We start from the raw sequence: 24,941 nt of genomic DNA, 5'->3' as shown, positions 1-24,941 counted from the left end.
TTCCCAGTTCGAAGACCTACTTGAGCTAGAAGAGGCTGTAGGGGGCTTGATTGACTTTTTAACTACTGTCAGCATGTGCCTGAGCAAGGCACTGAAGCCAGGTTCTTTAGCCCTGTAGGTAAGGCAAGTATAACATTATAGTAAAATGAATATAAAGCTGCTGGCATGCTATAAAGCCATTCCAGCGCTTGTGTAGTTGATTCAGCAAAGATGCACTGTGGAGGTATTGGACAGCTCCCATGTGCAAATATGTGAAGGTCTGCATACCTGAAGTCAAATGAGTTTATTTATGCCGGCCAAAATCATGAATCAGCCTTTGAACGACTTTGAAATCTGTACAACATCCTTGGCATCATTAGGCCCTGGATTCAGATAAAAGAATTCCCAAGGAAAACCCTACAGTGCAGAAAAAAAGAGAAGAGCAGCATTTTAGACAAGCAATAATGCTGTAAATACAGACTACAGAGACATGCTCATTCAATTACAACTTGTTGGAAAACAAATTTATACAATAAAATGCACATTCACACAGAAATTTTCTTGTGAAACTATGAAGGTGTGTTTGGATCACAGCACGTGGGGCCATTGCAGATGGTAAAGTGACTTTATACTCACATAGTACACAACAGAGCCATCACGGCATGAGCTCTACAAGACCTCTGAAGATGGATACTTATGTTTTTCACACATTAACAGCAGATCTTTTTATACCCCAACACCTTGTCATCCCTGGCATCCAACACAGGCGAGAGATGACTGTCCACTTAATGTCTGATGTATCAAAGACATTGATGTGTCATTCTTATGAGATAATTATTGCTTATTGAATACCACCTGCGAGTGGTCCTAAGGGTTTTTTTTGCCTCATCAGTGCATATTTGAAACAATATATTTATTTTTATGAACGCATTTGTCTTAAATGTGAACCTGTACATGTTCTTATGGTGAATATATTCATGAAAAGTACACACACATACGCACGCACGCACACACACACACGCACAAAGTATTGTTAAATGTTGAGGGACCATGTTTTCAGACACACTGCAAAGTGTTGTTATGCTTTCAAAAAAGAAAAAACCCTCTTGTGACCATGCAAAAGAATAAAATATGCAAAACATGTTTTGTAGTTAATTAATAATAAAAAGGATGTCAGCACAAAACTAGTACAAACACTTTTCAGATGATTAATTATAATGAACTGAAGGTCAGGCTTTATAAAGGATAAAGACTGCTGCGTTCATTTGTGTATCACACAATTTATATTAAACATATTTATTGACATTTTGTCAGAAGAAAACATTTGTGAATTGTGCAGAATCAGGAATGCAGAGAGAAGGTTGCAACATGAGATTTCCGTGAAAATTATATCACTGTCGCTTTGAATTCTTTTCATCTTACTACTTTGATGCAAAATTGGTTTGGTGCAGCTGAGCACTTAACAACATCACAGTGTGTGTGAAATATTTTTCCTTTCTGCACACAAAACACTGAATCCTAAAATCCTGTTTTGGGGATTTATTTGTTTGTTTATTTATTTATTTATTTCTGTTTGAGCGACAACACAGACTTCTTTGTTTTAATGTTCTCTCTTAAGATCTGTGTGTACAGCAGCTGTTTATCAAAAACAATTGAAAAGTAAAAGGACTTTGAGGCTGTCCTTTAATCATGAATAACTAAGAAATGTTCTGTAATTGTTTGTTGGGGGACAAGCTGACACTTAACGAGGACATTCAAGGAATGTAAACAAGTTCTGTCTTTGTTTATTTTAGTAGAATATCATACTCTGCCATGCTGACTCATCCACATGAAACACACAGATAAGCACAGTGAGTTGTACATTATTAAGCCAAGTTACTTGCACACAGAGAAAATAGTACCACCATCTCTCTTTCGGTAAGATTACTGATGGGTTTTATGCCTTCATAAAGCTGACCAGCTGTGTCTATTTTGTTAAATTTGGAAACAAATGAGCAGGTCAGCTGCTGATCCACTCCAAGTTTCATATTATTTCAGCTCAAGAGAACCAGGGTAAAAGTATCTCCATGTGCTGCAAATACTCTTTTTTTTTTTTAAAATTGCTGATCTAAAACAAACAAGCAAACAACAACAACAACAGCAATAACAACAACAAAAAACAGCAATAGAAAGGAAGGTGGAGTGAACTCTGCAATCAATTTGGCTAAAGGGGGGGTTATTTCAGCTGACCAAGATGTTCTTCAGTTGAAAACAGCCCTAAAATTGGATTTTAGGAGTAATACTTATTTCCAGTGCTGAACATTTGGCTATTAATTTTACACATCTGAGCTGTGAGGAAAAACAATACTGCTTTGTATTTATCTGACCTCCAATCTGCTCAGAAAAAAAGCAAAACAATTTCTTTTAGTATTCAGTATCCAGTATAAATTTGGTGGCCAGGAGAAAAATCATGAGCCACTGTGCAAAAACTGCAGTTCCTCTTGATGCCACTTGAGACTGTGTGTCAATCCCCATAGTTTCCCGTTTTAAAATCACATAGCAATTCTGAATAGTGTTTGTCTGTTTGTTGTTTTTAATAAAGTTAGTTAGTTAGGGATGTGGGTGCAATGATGTCCAACACTGTCCATTAGGGTTGAGATTCACTGCTGAGCCTCATCCACTGTTTCAAGTTCATATGTTGGACCTCTTTCCTTCAAAGCTTCAAAGTTGAGTACAAAACCAGTGAATGACAAAGCTACTGTTTAGGATTCATTATCTGAATACAATGCAGAGAAAAAAAGTACTAGCCATAGATCTCCACATATCTTATTATATGTCAGTACAAGTGTCAAGTTTTAGATTGACTGACTGACCCTTTAGATCATCCTACAATCCCTAAGACAACATTGCAAGCATGGCTACAAATCAAAATAGTCTGGCTGTCTGAGTGTAATCACTGGCGACCTGAATAGCGTCCCTCACTGAGCTGGTAATCCAGGATAACCCAGAAAATTCTCAGAGACTGTCTACGTTAAACTCTTAATGTAAAAGGTCCCCTTTTGTTGCTGGCACAATCACTTTAAAGCGCTCTTCTCGTTGGGGTAAAGGAGTTGCCAACATGCGTTTGTGGGTATTCTGTGGTAAAATTGACATCTACTGTTCTGCTCAGTTCCTTGCTGGCACATTTAACAGCTTTCCCTAGTATCCACACATTGTTACTGTAAATCCTAAAACATTTCAATAGACGAGGATAAAGGAGGATCAGGTTTTCACAGAACGTCCTGATCAGCATCTAGAGGATTTCACTAGAGAAGATCTTCCAACAATTGAGTTGTTTTTGCTATAATGGAATAATTTTAAGGAGTGCAAAGAAGGGTCAGATTATTTTGGGCAATAAAAAAAAATGAAACAGTTAACTGCAGATTTAAATCAACCTTCCCAGACAGAATCCCTCCAAGCAGAACATTGCTAGCTTCTAAAAATTACTCTGTGTACTATTCTGTTATTTTAGTTGTATTTTAAAGTTTAATTCCATATTTATCTGATTGATAATTTCTGTCCAACTTTCAAAAGACGTCCTACAGAGATTGAATCACACTTTCAGTTGTAGCTAAGAGTGTATGTTTTCATTCATCAGTCCCACTTGATCATTTGGGGACACCAATTTCCACGATTTCATGAACACTTAACCTGGTACCTTGTAATAACATTGTTGAACAGCTGTGAACTTAACAAGCAAACATATCAAAATAAACATTAAATATGAGTGTAAAATGTTTATAATAGCATCCTTTAATGTGAAAATCCCACAGTCTTTAACAATAATGTAAACCAAAAGACTTGTTTGAGAGAATTTATGTTTATACTTTTTGCCTCCAGGGAGAGAAACTAAGCTGTTTATTGCTTCACATCATAAACCTCTGTCAGAAACTTCCTCAGAGTCCTAACCAAAAATGACAAACAACTCTTTAATAAAAAGTATTCTTAGCAAAATTCATTTCATGAACAACGATTATCCCAAAGGCAGAAGTAGATATATAGCTCTCAGAAGGATGGAAAAATCCTCAACAATAGCTCATCCTCCAGGCTGAAAGCTCTCAATGCTTCCATGATCCAGCAACAATAACAACAAAATCTTGTAAACAACTCCCACACTGGGCAGTCAGTCTTTTGCAGCTTCAGATTGTTGATATTTATAAACATATTGAAAATGTGCGAGTTTTTTTTTACAGCCCACATTTATGCCTTTTCTATAGGGACTCCACAGCAACATCAAATTAGCAAAACAAAACACTTGCCTATTTTTTTTTTTCATATTTTTTGTCAGTTTCCTCAGCAGACTTTTGTACTACATGAATTCACAAATGATGTTTATATCACCTTCCCACATCAGCGCACCCGCTGAAGCAGCATTCTATAAATCAACTGAAACAGTCTTGGCATTACATCATAAAAAACTTCTCATGGGGTGATAAAAAGCAGGCAAATCAATCAGTCAATTAGAAGATGAAAACATCTGATCCCATTGTTTTATTCTGTCAGTGTTTAATTAACAAGGAGGTGATCATGGCAAATAAACAGAGGTTATTCATCTCCTCCAGCAGTTTTGGAGCTAGTTTGAAGAGCAAAAAGCTGATGGGAGTTGGGATTGAAGAGTTTTTGAAAAGATGGACCGGTCTTATTATTAGGCCATTTCAAAAACACTTTGCTCCACAAATCAGTCTTGAGGTTGCACTTATTTTTCACTGCTTTGCAGATTTTATATGACAGTGTTCCTCCAGGTCTGCATTCATTATATGTGACAGAATGGTTGATACAATTTCTACCACCCAGTATAATGAATTGCAAAATGTGTTTGTTTGTTGTCCACATATTCCCCCAAATCTCTGCATTTGTGCTGCTGCAGCCCTGTTATCTTTCAGGCCTGGCAGCTTAAGGGCTTGGATTTTCCTCCTCGAAAGCCCCTATGCTCCCAGGCAACAGGTTCCTCTAATGATGGGAAATTATGCTTGTGGCACGTCAATTATGTTGCAAAAATACTCTGGAGCAGCTATGTATCATTTCTGGCGGCTTAGCATTTCTCTCATAAGAGGCTTCCCATAGTATTGCAGCTTCCTTCACACTCACAGTACCTCTTACAATAGCACCAATAAAATATTAAGCATAAAAGTATACAAATAGTTTCTGAATTCGCTCTCAGTGAAACATCAAATTGCTCTTTTCTCCTGTGAAGTAATTCACAATTTTACAAGACAAACCAGCGTAGTCAGATTTGTGAGTGAGTCATGTGTCATCCAGTACAGCTGATTTATAAAGTAGCACTGGGCTGTGAAGACCTGTTAACTAATCATTGTCAGTCAGATGACATCCTTTCCATAGAAACATAGAGAAAGAGCAGTTTAGTGAAAATTCTAAAGCAGTAGGAGCCTCCTCCATATGGTGCCTGTATCCCCCCTCACCCCATTTAATTAGCACCTTTTGAAGGTAAGCAGGAGTTCTTTTTACACAGTGCAGGTCAAAGGTGTGAAAAACAAAATCTCTGTAAGAGGCCCAGGCTATCCAGACAGGAACGAGAGGAATATTCCAGTTGTCTGTTTCAGTTTGAATGAAAGAAAAAAAGTGAGTGCATTTTTTTAACCACAAAAAATAGAATATGTTTATTATTCTTTTGGCTTTCTGTGGAGCCTTGAGGTAGCTGTTGTGATTTGGCACTATATATTGAAATTGAACTCTCTGCAGTGTGGCCTTACAAATCTGATATTCAAAAGTATTCATTTGAAAACTTGTTTTCTCTTCACCTCATGCTAATGCTCTGCTGTGTCGTCCCACTAGTCACTAACTAGGACAGGCAAAATTATATCCATAAATCAGAATGATTTTGCTTAAAATAGATGCCTGCTAAAACTCGGGCCAATATAACATCACATTCTTGGTGGTGACACCTAATATGCTAAAATCATATGATTCTACATACAGTTCTTTTCTCTAATTTTGAGTCTCTCTAAAAGTCCTGGAGATTTTATATACAGTAATTGGAAATACTATAACCATTCTTTTTTTTTTATGAATTAGTTTTGTTTTTTAAACCTATCCATATCTCTGATACAGACTTTGTTGATCTGAATAAATCTGAGTAAAATCTGTGGTGTGATTTTACACAAAATACATCAATATGCATTCTCAAAAATACGTCATTTATTAACATTTGAAAGAGTAGTGTATTAAAATAGCCTTTTAATGTCTTCTAATCTTCCCCAGTAGGTCAAATATCCAAATGAAAGAACATTAAGCAAAGCAGATTTAGTGGAGAGGAAATGCGACATGTTAAACTAATTACTCAAAATGACCAATTGTAAATAATCACATTGCTGTTCAGTTTTAGATTGTCAGCCTCTTGTTGCTAGTGATAAATTTGGAGTTGCACTGGGAGGCCCTTTTGTCATTTTTCAGGGGTCATTGTAGCCAAAGCATGCTTGAAAACTCAGTCAATTTGGTGGCAGTGAACTATGACACTATTACAAAGTCAATTAGGTAGGCCACATTCTAAAGGCCTCCTTTTCATATGGCACGGTGTGGATTCAGCCCAGCCTAAGGCGTTCCTGGACTGTACTCAAAGGAAAGAGGTCAGACAGAAGTCAATTGTTTTGATTAAAACCACTGCCCTTACTTTTGAAGAGAAGTGAAAAATAAAATACAGGCTATTATGCAGCCTTGTCATTTCTTCTTTTTTCTTTTTCTTGCAATTGAAAGAGGGATCTTAGTGAAAAGCCTGTGTCAATCCATCTGTTGATGGGATATCTGTGATGATATATCAGAGGTGAAGACTCGCTGGCCTGAATTGCAGAGCTCTATAATTATTTTTTTTAACTTAAATGTAATATGGCAGACACCACCTCCATCCAGTGTTGCTCAAACATTGAAGGATGATTCATTGTGGCACTGTGTTCTAATGTTGAAAAGCATTATGGTGAATAGCTTGATGGAGGCGATACCAACTAAAGGTCAACTTTTCAAATAGACAGGTTTGGCTCACCACTAACTTAATCAGTAATCTATGTAGAATCCCGTCTTCTATAGTTTGTCTGCCAGTACTGCTGAAAACACAATATGAACACTTTTTAAAATCTTTTTCTTTTTTTTTTTGTTTGTGAGAATGGCAGAGGTGAAAGAAATTATTCTTTTTTTCTCTCTGATGCACTTGTAACTGGACATATTTGCCAAAATGTCTGGATTAAGAAAAAATTTGAAAATCTTTTCAGGATATATTTGATATCTGAAATTAAATATATATGTGCTAAAATAGATTGTTTTAAAATGTGTTGACTAACTGTACTCACTCTGTTTTTCAGGAAGTCATTTTTATGTTTTTTGTTTGTTTCTTTTTCTTTTTTTTTAAATAGCCATTGATGAGCGATAAAGTGCAAAACTGAAAGCATCAGCTATTCTGTTAGCCTTCAACAATTTTCACACTTACTTGTCAAAAGGCCTGATGCTGGCTGTCACCCATCCTTTGTGCTTCAGCAAATTACTTATTTCAGGAAATGTTTTTTTTCTGTCTGTCTACAGCTGCAATTCACTAAAACTGAGAATTTTTAAAGAAACCAGTGAAATATGTAAAAGCAGCAATTAGTTTTAAAAAAGGCACCAAATTAAAAGTTTGATACTTAAAATGTGTATTTACTTTTCCTGAAAAGAGAAGCAGTGTACTAGCTTTAAAGGACACCAATTATGTCTTTTCTCACTTTTAGGCATAATTTTACAATGGTGGATGCTTAAATTAAACATAGCCAAAAATTAAAATAATTAGCATAAATACAGCATATGGACAGGTAATCTCTGTGAGCAGAAAGCTCAGGTTTGGAGAGCTCAAGCACCGGGCTCTGACTGTGAGCACAGTCAGCCTCATGCTTTCAATCTTTATGTTTAGGAGGGCAGCCAATCCTAAGAAAGCTGATTTAAAGGGTAGACTTAAATTAAGAGGAGTTAAATGAGCTCGTTTGAGACAGAGCATATGCTAAGGACAAGAATAACATAAATAAAAGGACTATGTTGATGTTTAAATGATAAAAGACTTCTGTTGGCGTCTAAGAATAAAAGTATGAGATTGGAAGTAATAACATTTTAATAACTATTCCCCTTTAAAGTGTATACAAGAGTCATTTTTAGTAATAATAATAATGTGAAATGAGACCAGAATAATGAGCTTAAGATGCTAAAATGATATACACTTGCAAACTAGACCACTTGGTTTTGCATCTGAAAATATATTTTTCACTTTACATATCATAATATAAACACTGATGATTGCAACTTTATATAGTGTGATATATGTGGTATAAAAATAAAGCCCATAAAACTAAAAACTGTTTTTCCACTTGTACCATGTTCATTTCTGTGTGTTGCATGTCAGTGTTTAGTGTAGTTGCTGATTATCAGATTGTTAGAGTTTAAAAAGTTCAAACTAGTAAAATTTCCACCTTTTTCAAAAAAATGTTTTTGCTTTACCTGGATCTTCCTAGAAAACTAATCACTAGCTTCACCGTTGGTGAAAGTCTAGACCAGAGGTTGCCTTGTGGCATGGGTTAGCGTAACCCTACTAATACATATAATTCAATTAAATTTTATTTATATACAGTGGAACCCCGACTTACAAAATTAATTTGTTCCAGAGGGTCTTTCGTAAGTCAAAATTTTCGTAAGTCGAAGCACCTTTTTCCATTGCCTTTTGAGTGAGGCAATGCTGGCTGAAGACGAAGTTTTTGGTGGAGGAGGAGGTGGCTGGGGTTGAAGAAAGCATACATATGCATGCATGCATACGTACGTGTAAATGTACATAACATTATGGAATTTAATTTTTTAAATTTTCTATTTTATCTATTTTGTTACGCGGGCATTTTGCTGTACCACGGGCAGAAATATTGCCGTTAAGTGCCTTCGTAACTTGAATTTTTCATTAAATGGGGTCTTCATAAGCCGGGGTTCTACTGTACTGCCAAATTACAACAACAGTTGCCTCAAGATGCTTTGTATTGTAAGGTAAACACCCTACAATGACACGAAGAAAACAGGGAAAACACCAACAATCATATGACCCCCTATGAGCAAGCATTTTGGCAACAGTGGGAAGGAAAAACTCCCTTTTAATAGGAAGAAATCTCCAGGAGAACCAGATTCAGGGAGGAAGAGAGCCAAATAAAAGACAGCTCAGTAGCTCAATTCAAAGATACAAACTCTTGCAGTTTCTGAATTATTCTTCAAGTATTTTTACTTTCATTGTCCATCAAATGTTGCTCTTTCAGCATATCATTTTACAGTATATGTTGCACATCATTGACTGTAATGGAAGTAGTTATTTCTGTTTGTGCAAGACTGGTATTTGACTGGTGCGGTGTATTTGCTCTCAATTGTTTTAACACAATATTTCAAACTGAAGTCTGAGACTTGCTTGATATGCTTGAAAAGCATAAAAATGAAGTAGCGCTTTAAAGTCAAAAGCATCTAAAGCTTTAAAAAAGAAATCAAGATTGTGTTTTCCACACATTAATTACTTCCTTGAGTGGCTCCTCAGACTAAACACACAGAAAGACATGTGTGGTGAACAAATAACAGGGGATAGATGTACAATTTGGGAATTCAGTAGAGCAAAAAAACAACAAATTGTGTTTTCAGACCTAATAGTATTGTATTTTGTTGGTTTAATTGAACAGGAACTGAGCATGGGCCCATCATAAAAGATTACAGTATACAACCAGGCACAGTTGTAGGAGATGCATTGGAAAAAAATGTTTTGGAAATTCATTTTGGAAAAACAAATCCCATCAGTGGGCCATATATATATAACACACCCAGCACGCCCCTGCGGGCGGTTTATCCTTCAAGCTCGGGTCCTCTACCAGAGGCCTGGAAGCTTGAGGGTCCTGCGCAGTATCTTAGCTGTTCCCAGGACTGCGCTCTTCTGGACAGAGATCTCCGATGTTATTCCCGGGATCTGCTGGAGCCGCTCGCCTAGCTTGGGAGTCACCGCACCTAGTGCTCCGATTACCACGGGGACCACCGTTACCTTCACCCTCCACATCCTCTCGAGCTCTTCTCTGAGCCCTTGGTATTTCTCCAGCTTCAGCTTCTCGTGTTCCTATGTATGTATGTATGTATGTATGTATATATATATATATATATATATATATATATATATACATACATACATACATACATACATACATACATACATACATACATATACATACATATATATACAGTTTGATGCTAGAAACTAACTCTGCTTGTGATGACTTTACCTTTCTGCTGCATTTACAATACAAAGGCAATTCTGCTGCATTTGCTGTTGGCATAGTTTGCATGAGGAGGTTGTTTTCATAGATATGTGCGATTTGAAATAATTTCTCTACAAATTATTCTCTTTTCTTGCCAAGTGCACACTGTTTAACTTAAACTGCTGTGTGTGACTGATGTGCCTGAAGAAAAAGAAATATACCGTATATACATATATATATACATACATATATATATATATATATATATATACACACATATATATATATATATATATATATACACACACATATATATATATATATATATATATATATATATATATATATATATATATACACATACATACATACATACATACATATATATATATATATATATATATATATATATATATATATATATATATACATACACATATATATATATATATATATATATATATATATATATATATATATATATATATATACACTGAAAAAAATATGTTGTTGGATTTACTTAATTCAATGGTGGACATTTGTTGCACACAGATGTTTTGCTTTGGCAGCAACTTAAACAATTGAGTTAAATTAACACAATTTATTCATGTTCAATAAACTTGTGCAATTTGTGTTGATAAAATGTGACTTAAACATGTTTTGATGAAGTAATTTGAGCTCTTGGAATATTTTAATCCTTCACAATTTTCTCACGTTATCCCAACACGATTCAATAACTTTTACCCAATACTACTTGGTCACTTAAATACTACATGTTATCTTCAAATTACATTTTGCTATTATATTCTAGTATCAAATACACAATTTTCAAATGGAGGCCTTATAACAGATTGTATTGTTCTCTTCCAAGATGGTTGCTGGCATCCACCAGTAACCTTTCAAAACAAAATGTCTAATTTCACTGCATTGACAGTAGGTAAAGAATTAAACTGACATTACTCCTCTACTGAATCTATATAAATCAACAGTTAAATAATGTCAGTTCTTCCGTGTTCTCTGGAATCAATCACAGCAAAGAAATTGGACTGTTTCTTTTGAAAAATGTTGGGAAAGAACAATACAAAACATTCTATTTAAGGCCTCTAACGTCAAGATTCAGTTAAACAACAATTATGACTAAACAATTTGAGGTAATGTTAGTTTCCATTAACATTAAATTAGGTTACTGAATTGGCAAACACCTTCCTATTAACACTACCCATTTTACCCCAATAACTAAAGAAATTAGCACTTGCAGGTCAAAACCTTTATTCAAGAGACGCAAAAATAACATTGATACAGTGACTGTCAAAAATTACAGCACTGATCATACTGTGACATCTTGGTTCAAAACAGCACACTTAGAAATATTCAACGTTCTTTACTTCAACTGAATGAAACTGAAAATACCATTTCACACGACCCATATGGGATATTTAGACTGTATAACTGTTCACGCTACATCTCTTCACTAGTAAAAGAAAGAAAAAATACAAAGAAATTTAAAAATGCTGCCAAACAGACAAACAGAACTTGTACAGAGCAAAAGGAAAAACAAACAACAACAAAAAACGGCTCGTCCTCATGGCAGTTGCAGAGTATATAAAAATGAACCCTGCGATCCGTTCCTGGAATTGAGCTTCAAAAATGCAGCAGAACAAGTGTGAGATTTAAATGTCCTCTCACCTAGAGCTGGTCACCTCACATGCATAACAGTGAGCTTCGTTGCAGGAGCAGTTTTGTCTTAGTTGTGAGCTTTTCTTGAGAGCTGAGTTGCATCCAACTCCATTACCACCCATTGAATCACCTCAAAAGTGTAGCAGAGTTGTGATGGGTAACTCATGTTGAAGGAATAAAAAAGGTCCAAACAGCATGGCTACTGCAAAGGTCACGTTATCCAGATCTTGAAGAACAACATCAGAAAAGTCATTGCCTGGTGCATCCTCTGGAGACAGATGTTCATTGTGGTTTTCTCAATCTGTGCAGTGGCCTCAGTCAAGTCCTGGTTAAACACAAAACATTTCTTTAAGATTCCTTTTTAAACTCATCTCTTTTGAATCTACCAGTTCTAATGTTAGAGTAATTTAAACCAATGCAAGCAACATAGTAAATAGCTATAGCCAAAGAGTGGCCTGCCATGCTGCCATTCATGGTCTAACAGAGTTTCTAAGAGAGGGTGAAAAACATAATTTCAAATGCTTTACATTAGTTTTTGTTAGAAAGACACCGGCCCATCAGAAATCCAGGTTATGTCACTCAGAAGATGTTAGAATTTAGACTTTCAGCCCCACAATTTGGTTAGCTGTTGGTCAGTTGGTCATTTTTTCAAACAAAAGCTAATATAAATATTGGTGGGATTTTCCTTTGTTCATTAGAATGACAAATTTAAAGTTTTTTCACACTGATGTGACCCCTAATACAGGGGTGGGGATGGGGCCTCAAGGGCCGGCGGCCGAGTTCACTACCAGGCCTCATGTGAACTTCAAATTATTAAAGAGGACTACTGGTCCTAACCAGTCCAATGAGGATCAAGTGGATAACTAAATGCATTTTTAAATGTTGCAAAGCCACAATCTACTCATAAAACACTCACCATGAACTCCTGCACCAAGATGTTGCAATTGTCTTTCACACAGATGCGGAGCACTTTGATGAGGGACTCCGAGCATTAATGTCATCCTTGACTATTATAACAAAGAAAACAGAGATTTGTGAACTTTTCAGTAGCACAGAAGAAAATGATCCCAGACAAAAACTCTTGACTTTTTAAACCAGTCAACATGCAACACCAGCATCTACAAAGCAATATCAAAAGTTCCTGTTTGACATCAACTTTATGGATATATAGTTTCCAGAACATTTATTTTTAAAAAAAGATAATTTTTTCTCAGTGGGCCAGTAAATGCATGACGAAAATTATGGCATCCTTTTAGTGGAATCATTACTCACAGGTAATAGTTGACTGTTTCAATGGATGTAGCATAAAAATCTTTTACTGACCTAATGCAATACATATACACTTTGTAGTTAAAGAATTTTAAAGTTCTTACTGTCATTATGGCCGCTACATCCTTTAGCTTTGTGCCCTGTTCCCCCGATCACTTTGCAAACACTTTCAGCAGACTGTCAGAGAAAAACTCAGCTCCGTCAGAAACCTTGACTGTAAAGGCATGGTTGGGATGCACTGGAATGCTGCATTTTATCTGAAATGACATAAAATTATTTTGAAATAACAGCAGGCACTGTGCTTGGTTAATCAGTAATGTTTTGTTGAATAAAAACTGTGTTTCCAGATCTTATGGGATTAAAAAAAATCCAAAGATGTTTGTTTCTGATTTGCAACCCAACAACCCACAAGTTACAACCTCATTTCAGTTCAAGTGTGCATTAATGCGAGTCCAGTAATCACCTTTCTGGCAATACATACAGGTATAAGTTAAACCTATGGCAGATTTTGGATCTCTCAGTTGTATTAATAGGGTGAGTATGCATGCACCTAATAATTATAAAAAACCTATTATAATTAAGTTACAGAAACGAAAATAGAATATACTTTCTTACCATAACACCTTGAACCCACAATCCATCAGCTGACTCCTGGTGAAATGCAGAATAGAGGTCATCTCTCAATGTGCAGCAAAAAAAACAAAAACAAAAGGACAGCAGGTGAGGGCAGGAGGGGTAGGGATGTAAGCTAGCATAATGCCGCTGATGATATTAGCTAAAGCTGTTCAATGTCCAAAATCTCACTAACACCACGGTGCAGTAAATACACAATGTAACTGAAGAGTCAGTTGACAAATCTATTCACACAGAAAACCAAATTATGTTATGAGTGCCTCGTAATTAGGTTTAATGTGATATTACGGCTCTTGTGCCAAAGACAAATTCAAATGAAAAAGCGCCAATTCTTTGACAACAGATAAAACAGCAAATAAGCTAACGGCTCTTTTTTAGCATGTTACATGGCGACACTCTAGACGTTTAACTACATTTGGCTGAATTATGGTAAAAATGAATTCAAAAAATCAAGACATACCAAAAACGTAGAGTTGGCTGCTCGACTTGACTGAGATGGATGCCTTTTTTAAACCACGATCCAAAGCCCGCGAGATGAAATCACGCGTGGTTTCACGAGATTTAACGTTGCTATCTTATTGACTTACGTCACCTGAACATGATATGAACAATTTAATACACCCTTTCTGCATATCATGTAGTTTTTACACTATATAGTTACATTTAACTTTAAAACATGAGGCAATTGTGTTAAATGCATGCAAGATGCTTACATAAATCCAAGAGATGGCCAGTCCCTTTTTTTCAGTGTATATATACGGTATATATATATATATATATATATATATATATATATATATATATACGGTATATTTCTTTTTCTTCAGGCACATCAGTCACACACAGCAGTTTAAGTTAAACAGTGTGCACTTGGCAAGAAAAGAGAATAATTTGTAGAGAAATTATTTCAAATCGCACATATCTATGAAAACAACCTCCTCATGCAAACTATGCCAACAGCAAATGCAGCAGAATTGCCTTTGTATTGTAAATGCAGCAGAAAGGTAAAGTCATCACAAGCAGAGTTAGTTTCTAGCATCAAACTGTGTTTCTCAGGATCTGCTTTTCTTCTTTGAATATTTTGTCAGTTCCCTCTTCCTTGAACTTTTCTGACTTTTCTGCTTTTCACATTTCATTTGTAAAACCACAGTGCAGCTCTCGAGAACATTATAATAGTGAAAAGTTCACATTTGTCTTTTTAAATGTATTTTTCTGCAACTGTTACATCATAAGTCTACATACAATATGAATCCATTCAGGGCTGACCTCTGTGAGATTACTTTCTCTATTCCTCGTTAATCCAGCAATGTCTGATGACTATTTGGGATTCAGTGCTATCTATGTTTACTGTGAGGACGTCTGTGTCCTACCTGATTTATTTTTGTGAAATAACTTCACTGACAAAGAGTTCTTTACATAATGCATTCAAATTTGGGAAGAGAGCAGGAAGAGAGAGTTTGTAGTAGAATTAAAAAGCAGTTGTTTTTTTTTTATATAGGACTGCTGCAAGGTTAGCAAGCTCACCACAGTTTGTACAAGTAGTGACTTAAGCAGGGAATTACAGTATGTTTTACCTCAGATTAATACATAAAAGCCATGACATGCAAATGGGCTGTTGCTAATGTAAAAATTCTGTTTAAGTAGAAAGCCTTTGTCAGCTCATGTAGGTCTATCCTTAAAAATTAATCCTGGATTTTTCAGTGGTTGTTCACTGCCGACAATATTACAATACAAAGCCGTGCAGTTTTCTGCAGAATAAAGGCAGGATAATATTGTGACATTTTGTCCTTTGTTGAGTCTGCATCTCAGTAGTCTTTTTATTTTAAGAAAAAATGGCATACATTAAATAGAAGAGTCATCATGCTGCAAGTTAAATCTGTATTTTCCCTTTATTTTCTCATGCATATAACAATAAATACATTTCAGAGTTAAATGTAGAATTTTTGTAAATGTCTGCAATCAGGGCTCGGTTTATATAAATGAGCAGTCCATCGTAGACATTCATTCATATATGCAGTTGCTCATTTTGAGCATCAAAACATACTACTCAAAAACTGAAGGGGATACTTAAATAACATCGGATCTTGATGATTTAGAAATTAAAAAAAAAAAAGAAAATCTTCACGGGCATATACTATGCTACAATCACACTCGGAAAATAATGGTTGGTGACGCTACTAAAACGATTGTGAGGATGTGCAAAGCACTTGTAATCTCATTGACTTGAAATGGTTCACTGAAAATCAAGAACAGGCTTGTGACCACTCGCGGTCAGTCGCTGTCTTCAAAATGATCTTGGTGCATCAAGATGGCAAAAAAATGGGAATAAGACGGTATCAGTCTGCTATCAGTTTGTAGTTGAATTAGGGCATGCTGGCAATTACTTGCAATCTGTTTGTGATAATACAGCAATTAGGTCTAATACAGTAAATTGGTGAAAATAGCAAATCTGTTGCTGTGCACATATACACAATTTCAAGTTAACTCTTTACAGTCAGAATCCAAAAGCGCCAGAACCTCTTAGATTTAAATGGGAAATACAGAAATTCCACAAATGATGGCTTAGTTGTTGCAGGATGGTGATTTAATACATTTTTGTCGTTCACAGTTTTTTTTTCTCCAAAACATCAAGATCACTGTACTAAATTATACTATAAACAATGTTGTTATTCTTAACCTCATGGGCCTAATGGTGCTGAAACGTTCATGACCTGAAGGCCACAGTTAGAGGTTAAAGGATTGATGAGTTGGAACTATTTTCTCATTCTGATGACATTATCATTCCTGGGCAAGATACTAATCCTTGCAGCTATGCCAGAGTTGCAGTTGATGATCAACCAGGTGAAGATGCATACTCTAGGAAGTCAACAAGTTTTTCAATTTCCTAGCAGTAATAATATTTGCTGAGAGAAAGAGAAAGTGTTTACCTGTTACGCCCTTGCATGCAGGGATAACAAAACCAAACCTGCTATTGTTGTGAAATCTTCAAATCAAAGGTACAAGACTGAAATATTGAGACAATCTAAAAAATCTTACGAGCACCGTATGTCACTGCGCACCAGACAAAGAAAAATGATGAAATTTCCAGAAATGGTTGTATCCTGAGGAAACAAAACAAAATCCAAGTGACAAGGAATAGAAAAGTGTTTAAAAAGTCTTGGGGTTTGGATTATACAGGCATACCTGAGCAATCCAAAGTAGTTGTGATGACAAATCTGACACATCTGAAACTACATACAGTAAGTAACATGGTTAATGGCTTGGCTTGGGATGTATGCAATGTTCCCTCTAAGCTGCAGGCGTGCGCAATTGCGCACTACTGGCACGGTCTCTCCGCACAGAAAATCTGCATTGCGCACAGAAAAAAATCTAACCTGAATTGAAATTAAAATGAATACGTTAACAATTCTGTTTTGCAGTGTTAGTCAGTGACTGGCTGCTCCCGTATGGGATTAGAACGATGCCACCTTATCCCATAGTCCAACCAATAATGCGATTCACATTCGTATATACGCAGCTAATCAACGTTGCTGACAGGCTATGACAGCATCCTTATGTGCCGACACCGGTGTTTTAGCTAGCAAAGCGGCGTGGCTGATGTGGAGTGAAGCCACTTTAATGACAACGTGTACAACCATTGGAGATGTGAGCAGGACAGTCGGAACAATTGACGGAGAAAGTGTGAACTTTATACCCGTTTTTAAATTGTGTTGATCGGCCACGTAAAACCAGAGTTATGATAAAAAATATTTGCAATGTTTGGTTTCCTTCCTGAATACTATCGTTGTTTATATTTACTGCAGAAAAAACTGTAAAAATGGCGTTTTATAAGGAAAAGGCTCGAAAGCATTCTCCGCCTGTGAGCAAAAACAAAACCAAAATAACCCCTACCCTTTCCTATTGGTCGAAAAATGTACCATGTCGACCAATCAAAAAATGATATGGCAACATTGCATTTAGTTGTTTAGGAAAGATGTGAAAGATGTGTTTTGAGATGTGAGAGATTTGCGATGTTTAGCGCAAATTTAGTGTTAGTGTGTAGTGTAGTCAATAGTTTTGTTGTGTGTGTCAGAACAATGAGGCGACTGCTGAGTGTTACAGGTGTTGCAGGAGTAATACATCTCCTGTTGTCAGGCCTGCAGGTATCAGGCTGTTGTTCTCCTTTATCTCATAGTGGACAGAAATTATTTTTTGGAGTGGCACAAATAATTTGTGTGGCATCAAACTTGATGCAGAACAGCTGATTGTTCTGTAAATAGTTTGGAATGTTTATTTAAAAAACGCCTTGGCTGCATTTTTAGGTAGACAGCTGCAAAAAAAACTTTGTTGTTTGCATAACTCAGTTACTTTTCTGAAGAAGTAACTATATAATTAATTGGCAAACATTGGTCATTATTTACTGTATTTTGCAGACAGAAAGTTGCAGGACTCTCTCCCAGACCACAGACGCATAATACAAGTCAGAGCTTTATAAAAAAAAAAGAACAAAGTTTTGTTTTCAAAATTGGAGTTCAAGTTATTTTTACTTCCAATAGTGTTAACATACTACACAGGTCATGAACAAGATTTTTTTTTTTAAATTTTCATTGTAAGTGGGATAAAGCAGTTAATTAAAAGTAGTCTAACATAAACGCTGTAATTTGATAATTTTAATAAACCATGTAACTTGGATGGATTCGATGCCGGCGTGACCACAGTGCACACATCTGCTGTTGCTCACTGTGGTCCAAGGGACCGCTCACGGAGTTTGTGTGTTCGCTCAGACACATGAAAAATTAGAGGGAACATTGGATGTATGCATGTAGTATGTTGTGCAAGTGGTCATCACAAGAAACAAATTACCTACCTGACTATCGTTATCATTAACTTATCATTGACAAAGAGGGCAATTAGTGTAATTGAAAGCTTCCTGTGAATTTGTTATCGTATTTTATAGCACTGTAAGATAAATAAAGTCAGTACAGCGTGCAAATCAAACATGACGGTAAATTTGAAAGTTCAGTTTGTTCCTCTAGCTTGCGACCAAATGTACAATCTTAAAACACAACTCTAACATTTTGTCAGTTTCTAAAAGTTGGCAGCAAGCTGTTTTCTGTTTACACATTCAGCACAGATGGATCAACATTAACATACAAACTCTTAGCAGACAGAAAAAAAAACTGATGGCACTCAAATCATTAAATCTGTGGGATGTAAAAAAAAAAACCAAAACAAAAAAAAACAGTGAGCTGAAAGACAGTAAACACCCCGTAGGGCTGAACAGAACTGCAGCGTCATAGTGCGAGTCCTAAAAAATATTTATTACTGTCACTTTGGGAAATCAAACCAAATTCACAAACTAAAAGCAAATGAAATTAAATGATCTTTGTCATATTAACAACATGTAACACAATGAATAAAAAAAATAGCTGAAAAATTATAGTAGGTCACATATCAAACACTGAAAATACACCAGTGACCACGCGTCACTGGAAATGACGAGTGTTTCTCAATACTATTTGTCTCCAAAAGAGTTAGACGTTTAATAATAATAGTGTTCACTAAGTTTTAATTTCCATCTATTGCCCATCTGTATTTTTACGTGTTAATTAGCTTGTCATATATCTTCAACATGTTTTCCCTAAGTTTGACACTATATATTGACAAAACAGTGAAGATGTTTTCCTTGTTTTCTTTCCCTATCAGAATGACACCTTGTGATGTGAAAAAAGAAAAGAACCTAGTACAAGAGAATTGCTTGGAAGAAACAACTTGTCAGATTTAACAAGCAAGCCAACAGGAGTCATTATAATGGCCTGATCTTTAAATGTAAATTTGATTATGTCATTAGTATAATGACTTTGATTGTAGCGATTTATTACAGCTGGGATTTTTATGCATTCTTCTCTTTGTGATCTGGTCAGCTAAGACTGCAAATATTAGAAAGCACAGATAATAAGCACCGAAAATAAAATTAAATAAATGAATAAGAAAAAATGCTGCACTTGTTCATGATGTGGAAAGTCAAGATATCTAAGTGAACATATACTATAGTAAATGATGTCAGATTATTAGGAAAAGAAAGCTGCAGCTTGACTGCCTGACTTGTCTTCTGATGAATTTATGCCATTAAAATCCATAAATCACTTCACTTTTGACAGCCTAGCATGTCTTCTTTACAATTTAAAAAAAAAAAAGAATAAGAAGAAATAGCCTCTCCCTGCAGTATAAATCTAATTCCTGGTTATTTGTTCATGAAGTGTCCATTCTGTGGTGCTGTGATTTAATCTGATTTGTGATGATAGAATCCAGTGTTCACATAGTTCAAATGCAATAAACGCTGTGGTTGTTGATATCTTGACTTTTTGTTGACATTTTCTTTGAAGATTTGTGTTTATCTCACTAACAGCATGTTGCGCATGTCTGTGTTCATTGGAAGGCATCTCACTATAACTAAAAACAGAAAGAGAAAAGTAAGAAACGGTGGCTCAGTTATTGTGACAGAGACCGACTGCGTGGCTGTGGTTGGCCTGACACCACAGCAGCTATTTGTCACTATTAGTTTCCATTAATTTAAGTGAAGACATTGTTAGGATAGCACTGCGGTGGTCCTCTGCTGTGGCAGGTGAGAAACTGCAAAGAGATGCTCGCCTTGAATGCTTGTCAGTTATCTAAACCCATCCATTTTGCTAAATGTCCAGAATGACCAATAATGGATCCTGTTTGAGTGAAATGGACAAGTGGGTCATCACACATAAATGGTGGAAGTGATGAAATGCTCTCATGACTGCAGTCAAGACACACACATCCTGCAGCATATCTACCATAAACTAAAGGATGATCTGAAGCATTAAGACAGTTAAAGTGTTATTTTTATCCATGCTAAACATCTCTTTTAGGATCAAAAATGGAATGCTCGTAATGAATATTTCCTCCACCAAATCGCTGTTGGTCTTTGTGATTTGTTTAGTGATTTATATAGCTCAAGTGTTGTGGTCATGGATAGCTGTTTCCCTTAGCCGGAGGAAAAATAGATAGTAAGGAAAAAAGCTACACAGAGGAATAACTGCAAAAGAAAAGTAGTGAATATAAGAGTGTGGGTGACGCAGATGTACAGGTTGTTACAGAAATAATCCTCTCTTCTAAGCATACTGCTTTTGGTGACAAATCAATTCACAGAACATTTGGCTAAAGTGAGGGTTTTTTTGGCATTTCATTAAATGCATGAAAAATGCATAAAAATATCCCTGCATGGCATATTTCCAGGGACCACTGCAATAAAAAAAAGCTGTAGATGTGTCAGTCTGTCTGACTGATTCAAAATATTTGCACAAATTCAAAAGGTATGACATTTAATGTTTTCAGGGTAGTGTTTTATTGGACCAATGGATTTTCCCGAAAGGGTATGTGCAATACCTGTGAAACCAACATTTTGCCAAAAAAAATAAAATAAAGAAATGCGCTATAGAGACAGTTGGCAAGCTGAAAAAAATGGGACACGGTTTGAATTCACTGATACCATTAGTGGGAAGGGTAATTGAAAAAACAGTGCAATGTTGTTCTGAGTGTTCACCTGTTTCAGGCAATATTTCTGCTGCAACAGGAGTGATCTCTTCCAGGATGAGAATCGAATACGTAGGCTATGAGCGATAACTAAATGGTGTGATGATGATTCACATGCTGTGCCCTTGCTAATCACTAGATCTTCAACACCTTTGTGCCAGAGAACGTCCTCACCCCCATCATCAAAACACCAGATGGTGGAAGAATGAACAATCAATGTCAAAATGCACTGATGGTCTGCTAGTGGCATGCTTTGGCTCAATATCTAATTAAAGTGTTTAATATTGACTTTTCCTTTCCTTTCTTTTCCTTTCTGTTTCCCTTACATGTTGATGTGGGATGTATAAAATGATGACGCACAGGGGAGACTCACAAGTAAAAACAGCTCTGCTTGGTTGTGTTTTTACAGGATTGAGTTATCCTGCTGCCTTATTTCTGTTTTTATACTGAAAAGTTTTATGAACACTTATTTAAGAAGTACCAATACAAGTACATATATGTGCTCCAAGTTGTGCTGTAAAAGAAAAAAATAAATTAAATTAGGAAAAGACAGCATATCACTGCTGATCATTGGCTGATGCTGTTATCCCTTTTGGAGCTTCTTTATATGCCATTCCCTGCAGGTTTTTTGCTGACAACATTTTAAATCTTTGCATGTCTGAGGACTGAGCCAGGATTTGTCTGACCTTCTCAAACTTAATGAGGTTCACTGACAGGTGAGGAAGGAGGAGACAGTTTCATCCAACACAGGGACTCTGTCTCAGACTTCAAAACTTTTTTAGACAGCTAAATGGGGACAGGTTTAGCTGCCCCCTCATTAGGCTGGGCATCAGAGCAGAAGACCACCAAATGGCAGGAGTCTAGGCCATAGACTTTTACAAAGTGCACACACCTTAACTAAATATATGTAGGTGTAGTAAAAATAAGACTCATTCGGCATTCTAGTACTCTCATTTTTACTAGTTTGGAGAGCAACTTGTGACAGTTAAAAAATAAGACACACTGCTTTTGCAGTTGTTTAAGTAGTTATGACCCGCTCACTCTTTCTGGCTTCTAAACATTGTGTTTCTGTGTACGATAAACAGTGTAAAGTATGTGCAAAGCAATCCTCTGGCAGTGTCCCTGCTGTCCGTAGAGCTGCAGGAAGCTCAGAAACAATCGTTCAGACAAACATGGCACTCTGAGGCGCTCTAAATTTCACCCAAGAAATCCTGTTGGAGAAGCCCAGGAAAACTCACTTGAGTGGCATAAAACACATGTCAGCATCCTCTTTCTCTGTTGCCTTTGCAAGGACTCAAAGTGTATTTTTTTTCCTTTTGTAGGTTCTCTAACTCTGCTTTGTCTAATGGGTAAAGAACATACTTCCTATAATATTTCAGTGTTTTATTACAGAGACCGGATAGGCCAACATAACCACAACCTTCACAACATGCCTGCAGCGGTGGAGAAACAAAGCTTTCAAAAAAAGCCTTTTTTGCCAGTGTTTTGTGCTGTCATGCTAACCAGCATGGCCGGACCTAACATGGCAGAAAACAAATCAGAGCTGCAAAGCTGTCCCGTCGCATAAAGGTCCTTTGTATGCATTACAATGAACAAACATTACCTTGTTCATTTGGTGCATAAACTCTGAGGTTCAGGCTTTCAGCATACCTTAAACAGACTTAAGAACATTTATACCTTATAAGTCTTGAACAAAACAGTTTGAAGAAGAATAGCACACACAGTAAGCTTTATTGTTAACAAGCATTAACAGCACACAAAAACCTGTTTTGTCCATGAATGAGCATTATTTAATTTTCAGTGGGAATTATTTAAAAGTGTGTAAAGTACTGGTAGACTCTCACGCTACCTTACCTGACAGAGGTTGTTTTTGATTTTCAGATGTTGCAGTTTTTTGTACAGTAACATGTAATCTCAGTGTTCGTTCTGTCTGGTAGCAACAGTGTTCAGGTAAAAGTGAAACTGTATATTTCAATAAATTTAGATAAACTTTTTTTTATTGACTATTAAAATATGGAAATTCATGACAATGTTCATGCTGTCATATACTTTGCATACATTTTAAACCTATCCTCTGAATCAACAAATAGTATGGGTGAACAGAACTTTCAATTATTGATAATTAAGATAATTTCTCCTATCCCACAAAAATGCAAAGAATATTTTCCTGGTCAGAGCTGCTAGTAAGTGAAAATGATGTTACTTTAATAAACTCTAAAAGACAGTTTGTTTCTCACTTAATAGCCACCGCGCTTTATTCAGCAACATACAACATTTAATTTCATATTAATTTCACGTTCAAACCACTCAATTAAGTACGGTACTGGCTGATCATTGATGTTTTAATCTTATGTTTGCGTGTCTGAGAGTTCTCTGACATATTATTTTATGTCTCTATATTTGTTTTTCTAGGCGGTGTGTGCATCTCCCAGTCTGTCAAAATTCCCCGGGAGCCCAAGCAAGGAGAGTTCGACAAGGTCATCCGGCGACTCAGAGAAAATCCAAATGCCAGAGTCGTAATACTTTTTGCCAATGAAGATGATATCAGGTATAACCTGGTAATAGATTAACACTTCTTTTGAAGATTAGGAAAACATGACTACAGCAGACAGCATGCAAACATGTGGGAACACAGCCGTTTCAGTGCGGGTCTGCCAGACTACTGTGTAATGAATTGCACAACAAAATCAAAGTGGAGCTAGTTGGGATGCTGACCTTATCTGTGGCAACATCTGTTTCCTCACCTTCACAGGCGGCTGCTCCATGCAGCGAAAAAGGCCAACCAGACAGGTCATTTTATCTGGGTGGGTTCAGACAGCTGGGGCTCAAAGATCTCTCCGGTTGTGCAGCAGGAGGAGATGGCAGAGGGAGCAGTCACCATCTTGCCCAAGCGTCAGTCCATCAGAGGTACAGAGATGGACATTATGCAAGCATCTGATCTCCCTGCCTTCTAAAATCATGTGCACATATCAGTGATTTATTATTTCCATGCAAGTAAAACAAAACTATTTATCTTTTACTCTTTCAGAAGACTACGTTATTTGTAATGACTTCAACACTCATTTAATCATCAAAGATGTAAAAAAGTTCAGTCAAATAAAAAACAAAAAAGAAGCAAAGTGAATGTGCACACGATATTGAATTATTGCATATACTCTAGAACACATGACAGCTACGGTTCTCATATAGCGTTGCTTACACTGAGAATGACCGCATCACTGACAATGAACCGACTGATCTGTTTAGGGTTTGATCGTTACTTCATCAGTCGAACGCTGGAAAACAACAGAAGGAATATCTGGTTTGCTGAATTCTGGGAGAACAACTTCAACTGCAAACTCAGCCGTCATGCTGTGAAGAAAGGGTCCGGGCTCAAGAAGTGCACAAGTAAGATATTCTCCTGTTGAGAAAAAGCTATTCTGTGTTCTTTTTGTTTAAACTTTTACCCAACATGAAAACATTCCTCTTTTAATGTATGATGAGGGAGGTGACACATTTGGCTCATGGGGAAAGTGTTTTGACAGCATTGCCCACCTATTAAAAGTGGAACCGCTATATATTCAGTCTTCAAAATCACAGTTCATCTCACAG

The 24,941-nt window shown here is 36.4% G+C and overlaps 1 protein-coding gene and 1 long non-coding RNA gene across 8 annotated transcripts in view; one reads left to right on the top strand and one right to left on the bottom strand.

Moving 5' to 3' along the window:
* LOC113022045 (glutamate receptor, metabotropic 4) overlaps positions 1 to 24,941 on the top strand; it is a 199,071-nt gene that overhangs the window by 128,922 nt on the left and 45,208 nt on the right. For all 6 annotated transcript variants that reach the window (XR_003272395.2, XM_026167025.2, XM_026167028.2 and 3 more), the window contains exons 4-6: positions 23,763 to 23,898; positions 24,103 to 24,257; positions 24,597 to 24,737. Coding sequence is in view for 5 of the 6 variants with exons in the window: in XM_026167025.2 (XP_026022810.2) it covers positions 23,763 to 23,898; positions 24,103 to 24,257; positions 24,597 to 24,737 (432 nt within the window). In the remaining variant the exon portion in view is untranslated. The remainder of the gene's footprint in view (positions 1 to 23,762; positions 23,899 to 24,102; positions 24,258 to 24,596; positions 24,738 to 24,941) is intronic.
* Positions 11,482 to 14,563, bottom strand: LOC145428655 (uncharacterized). Of its 2 annotated transcripts, XR_013908970.1 has the most exons (5): positions 14,522 to 14,563; positions 13,791 to 14,400; positions 13,280 to 13,432; positions 12,823 to 12,913; positions 11,482 to 12,231 (listed from the first exon to the last, which is right to left on the bottom strand). It is a non-coding gene; the product is annotated as an uncharacterized LOC145428655 (long non-coding RNA). The 2 variants fall into 2 exon arrangements; XR_013908969.1 differs by having other exon boundaries at positions 13,791 to 14,560.

Source organism: Astatotilapia calliptera, chromosome 5 (genome assembly GCF_964374335.1).
Source record: "Astatotilapia calliptera chromosome 5, fAstCal68.1, whole genome shotgun sequence".
Classification (NCBI taxonomy): Eukaryota; Metazoa; Chordata; class Actinopteri; order Cichliformes; family Cichlidae; genus Astatotilapia; species Astatotilapia calliptera.
Note: the sequence above shows the minus strand (reverse complement) of the source record. Positions and strands in the feature narration are given on the sequence as shown.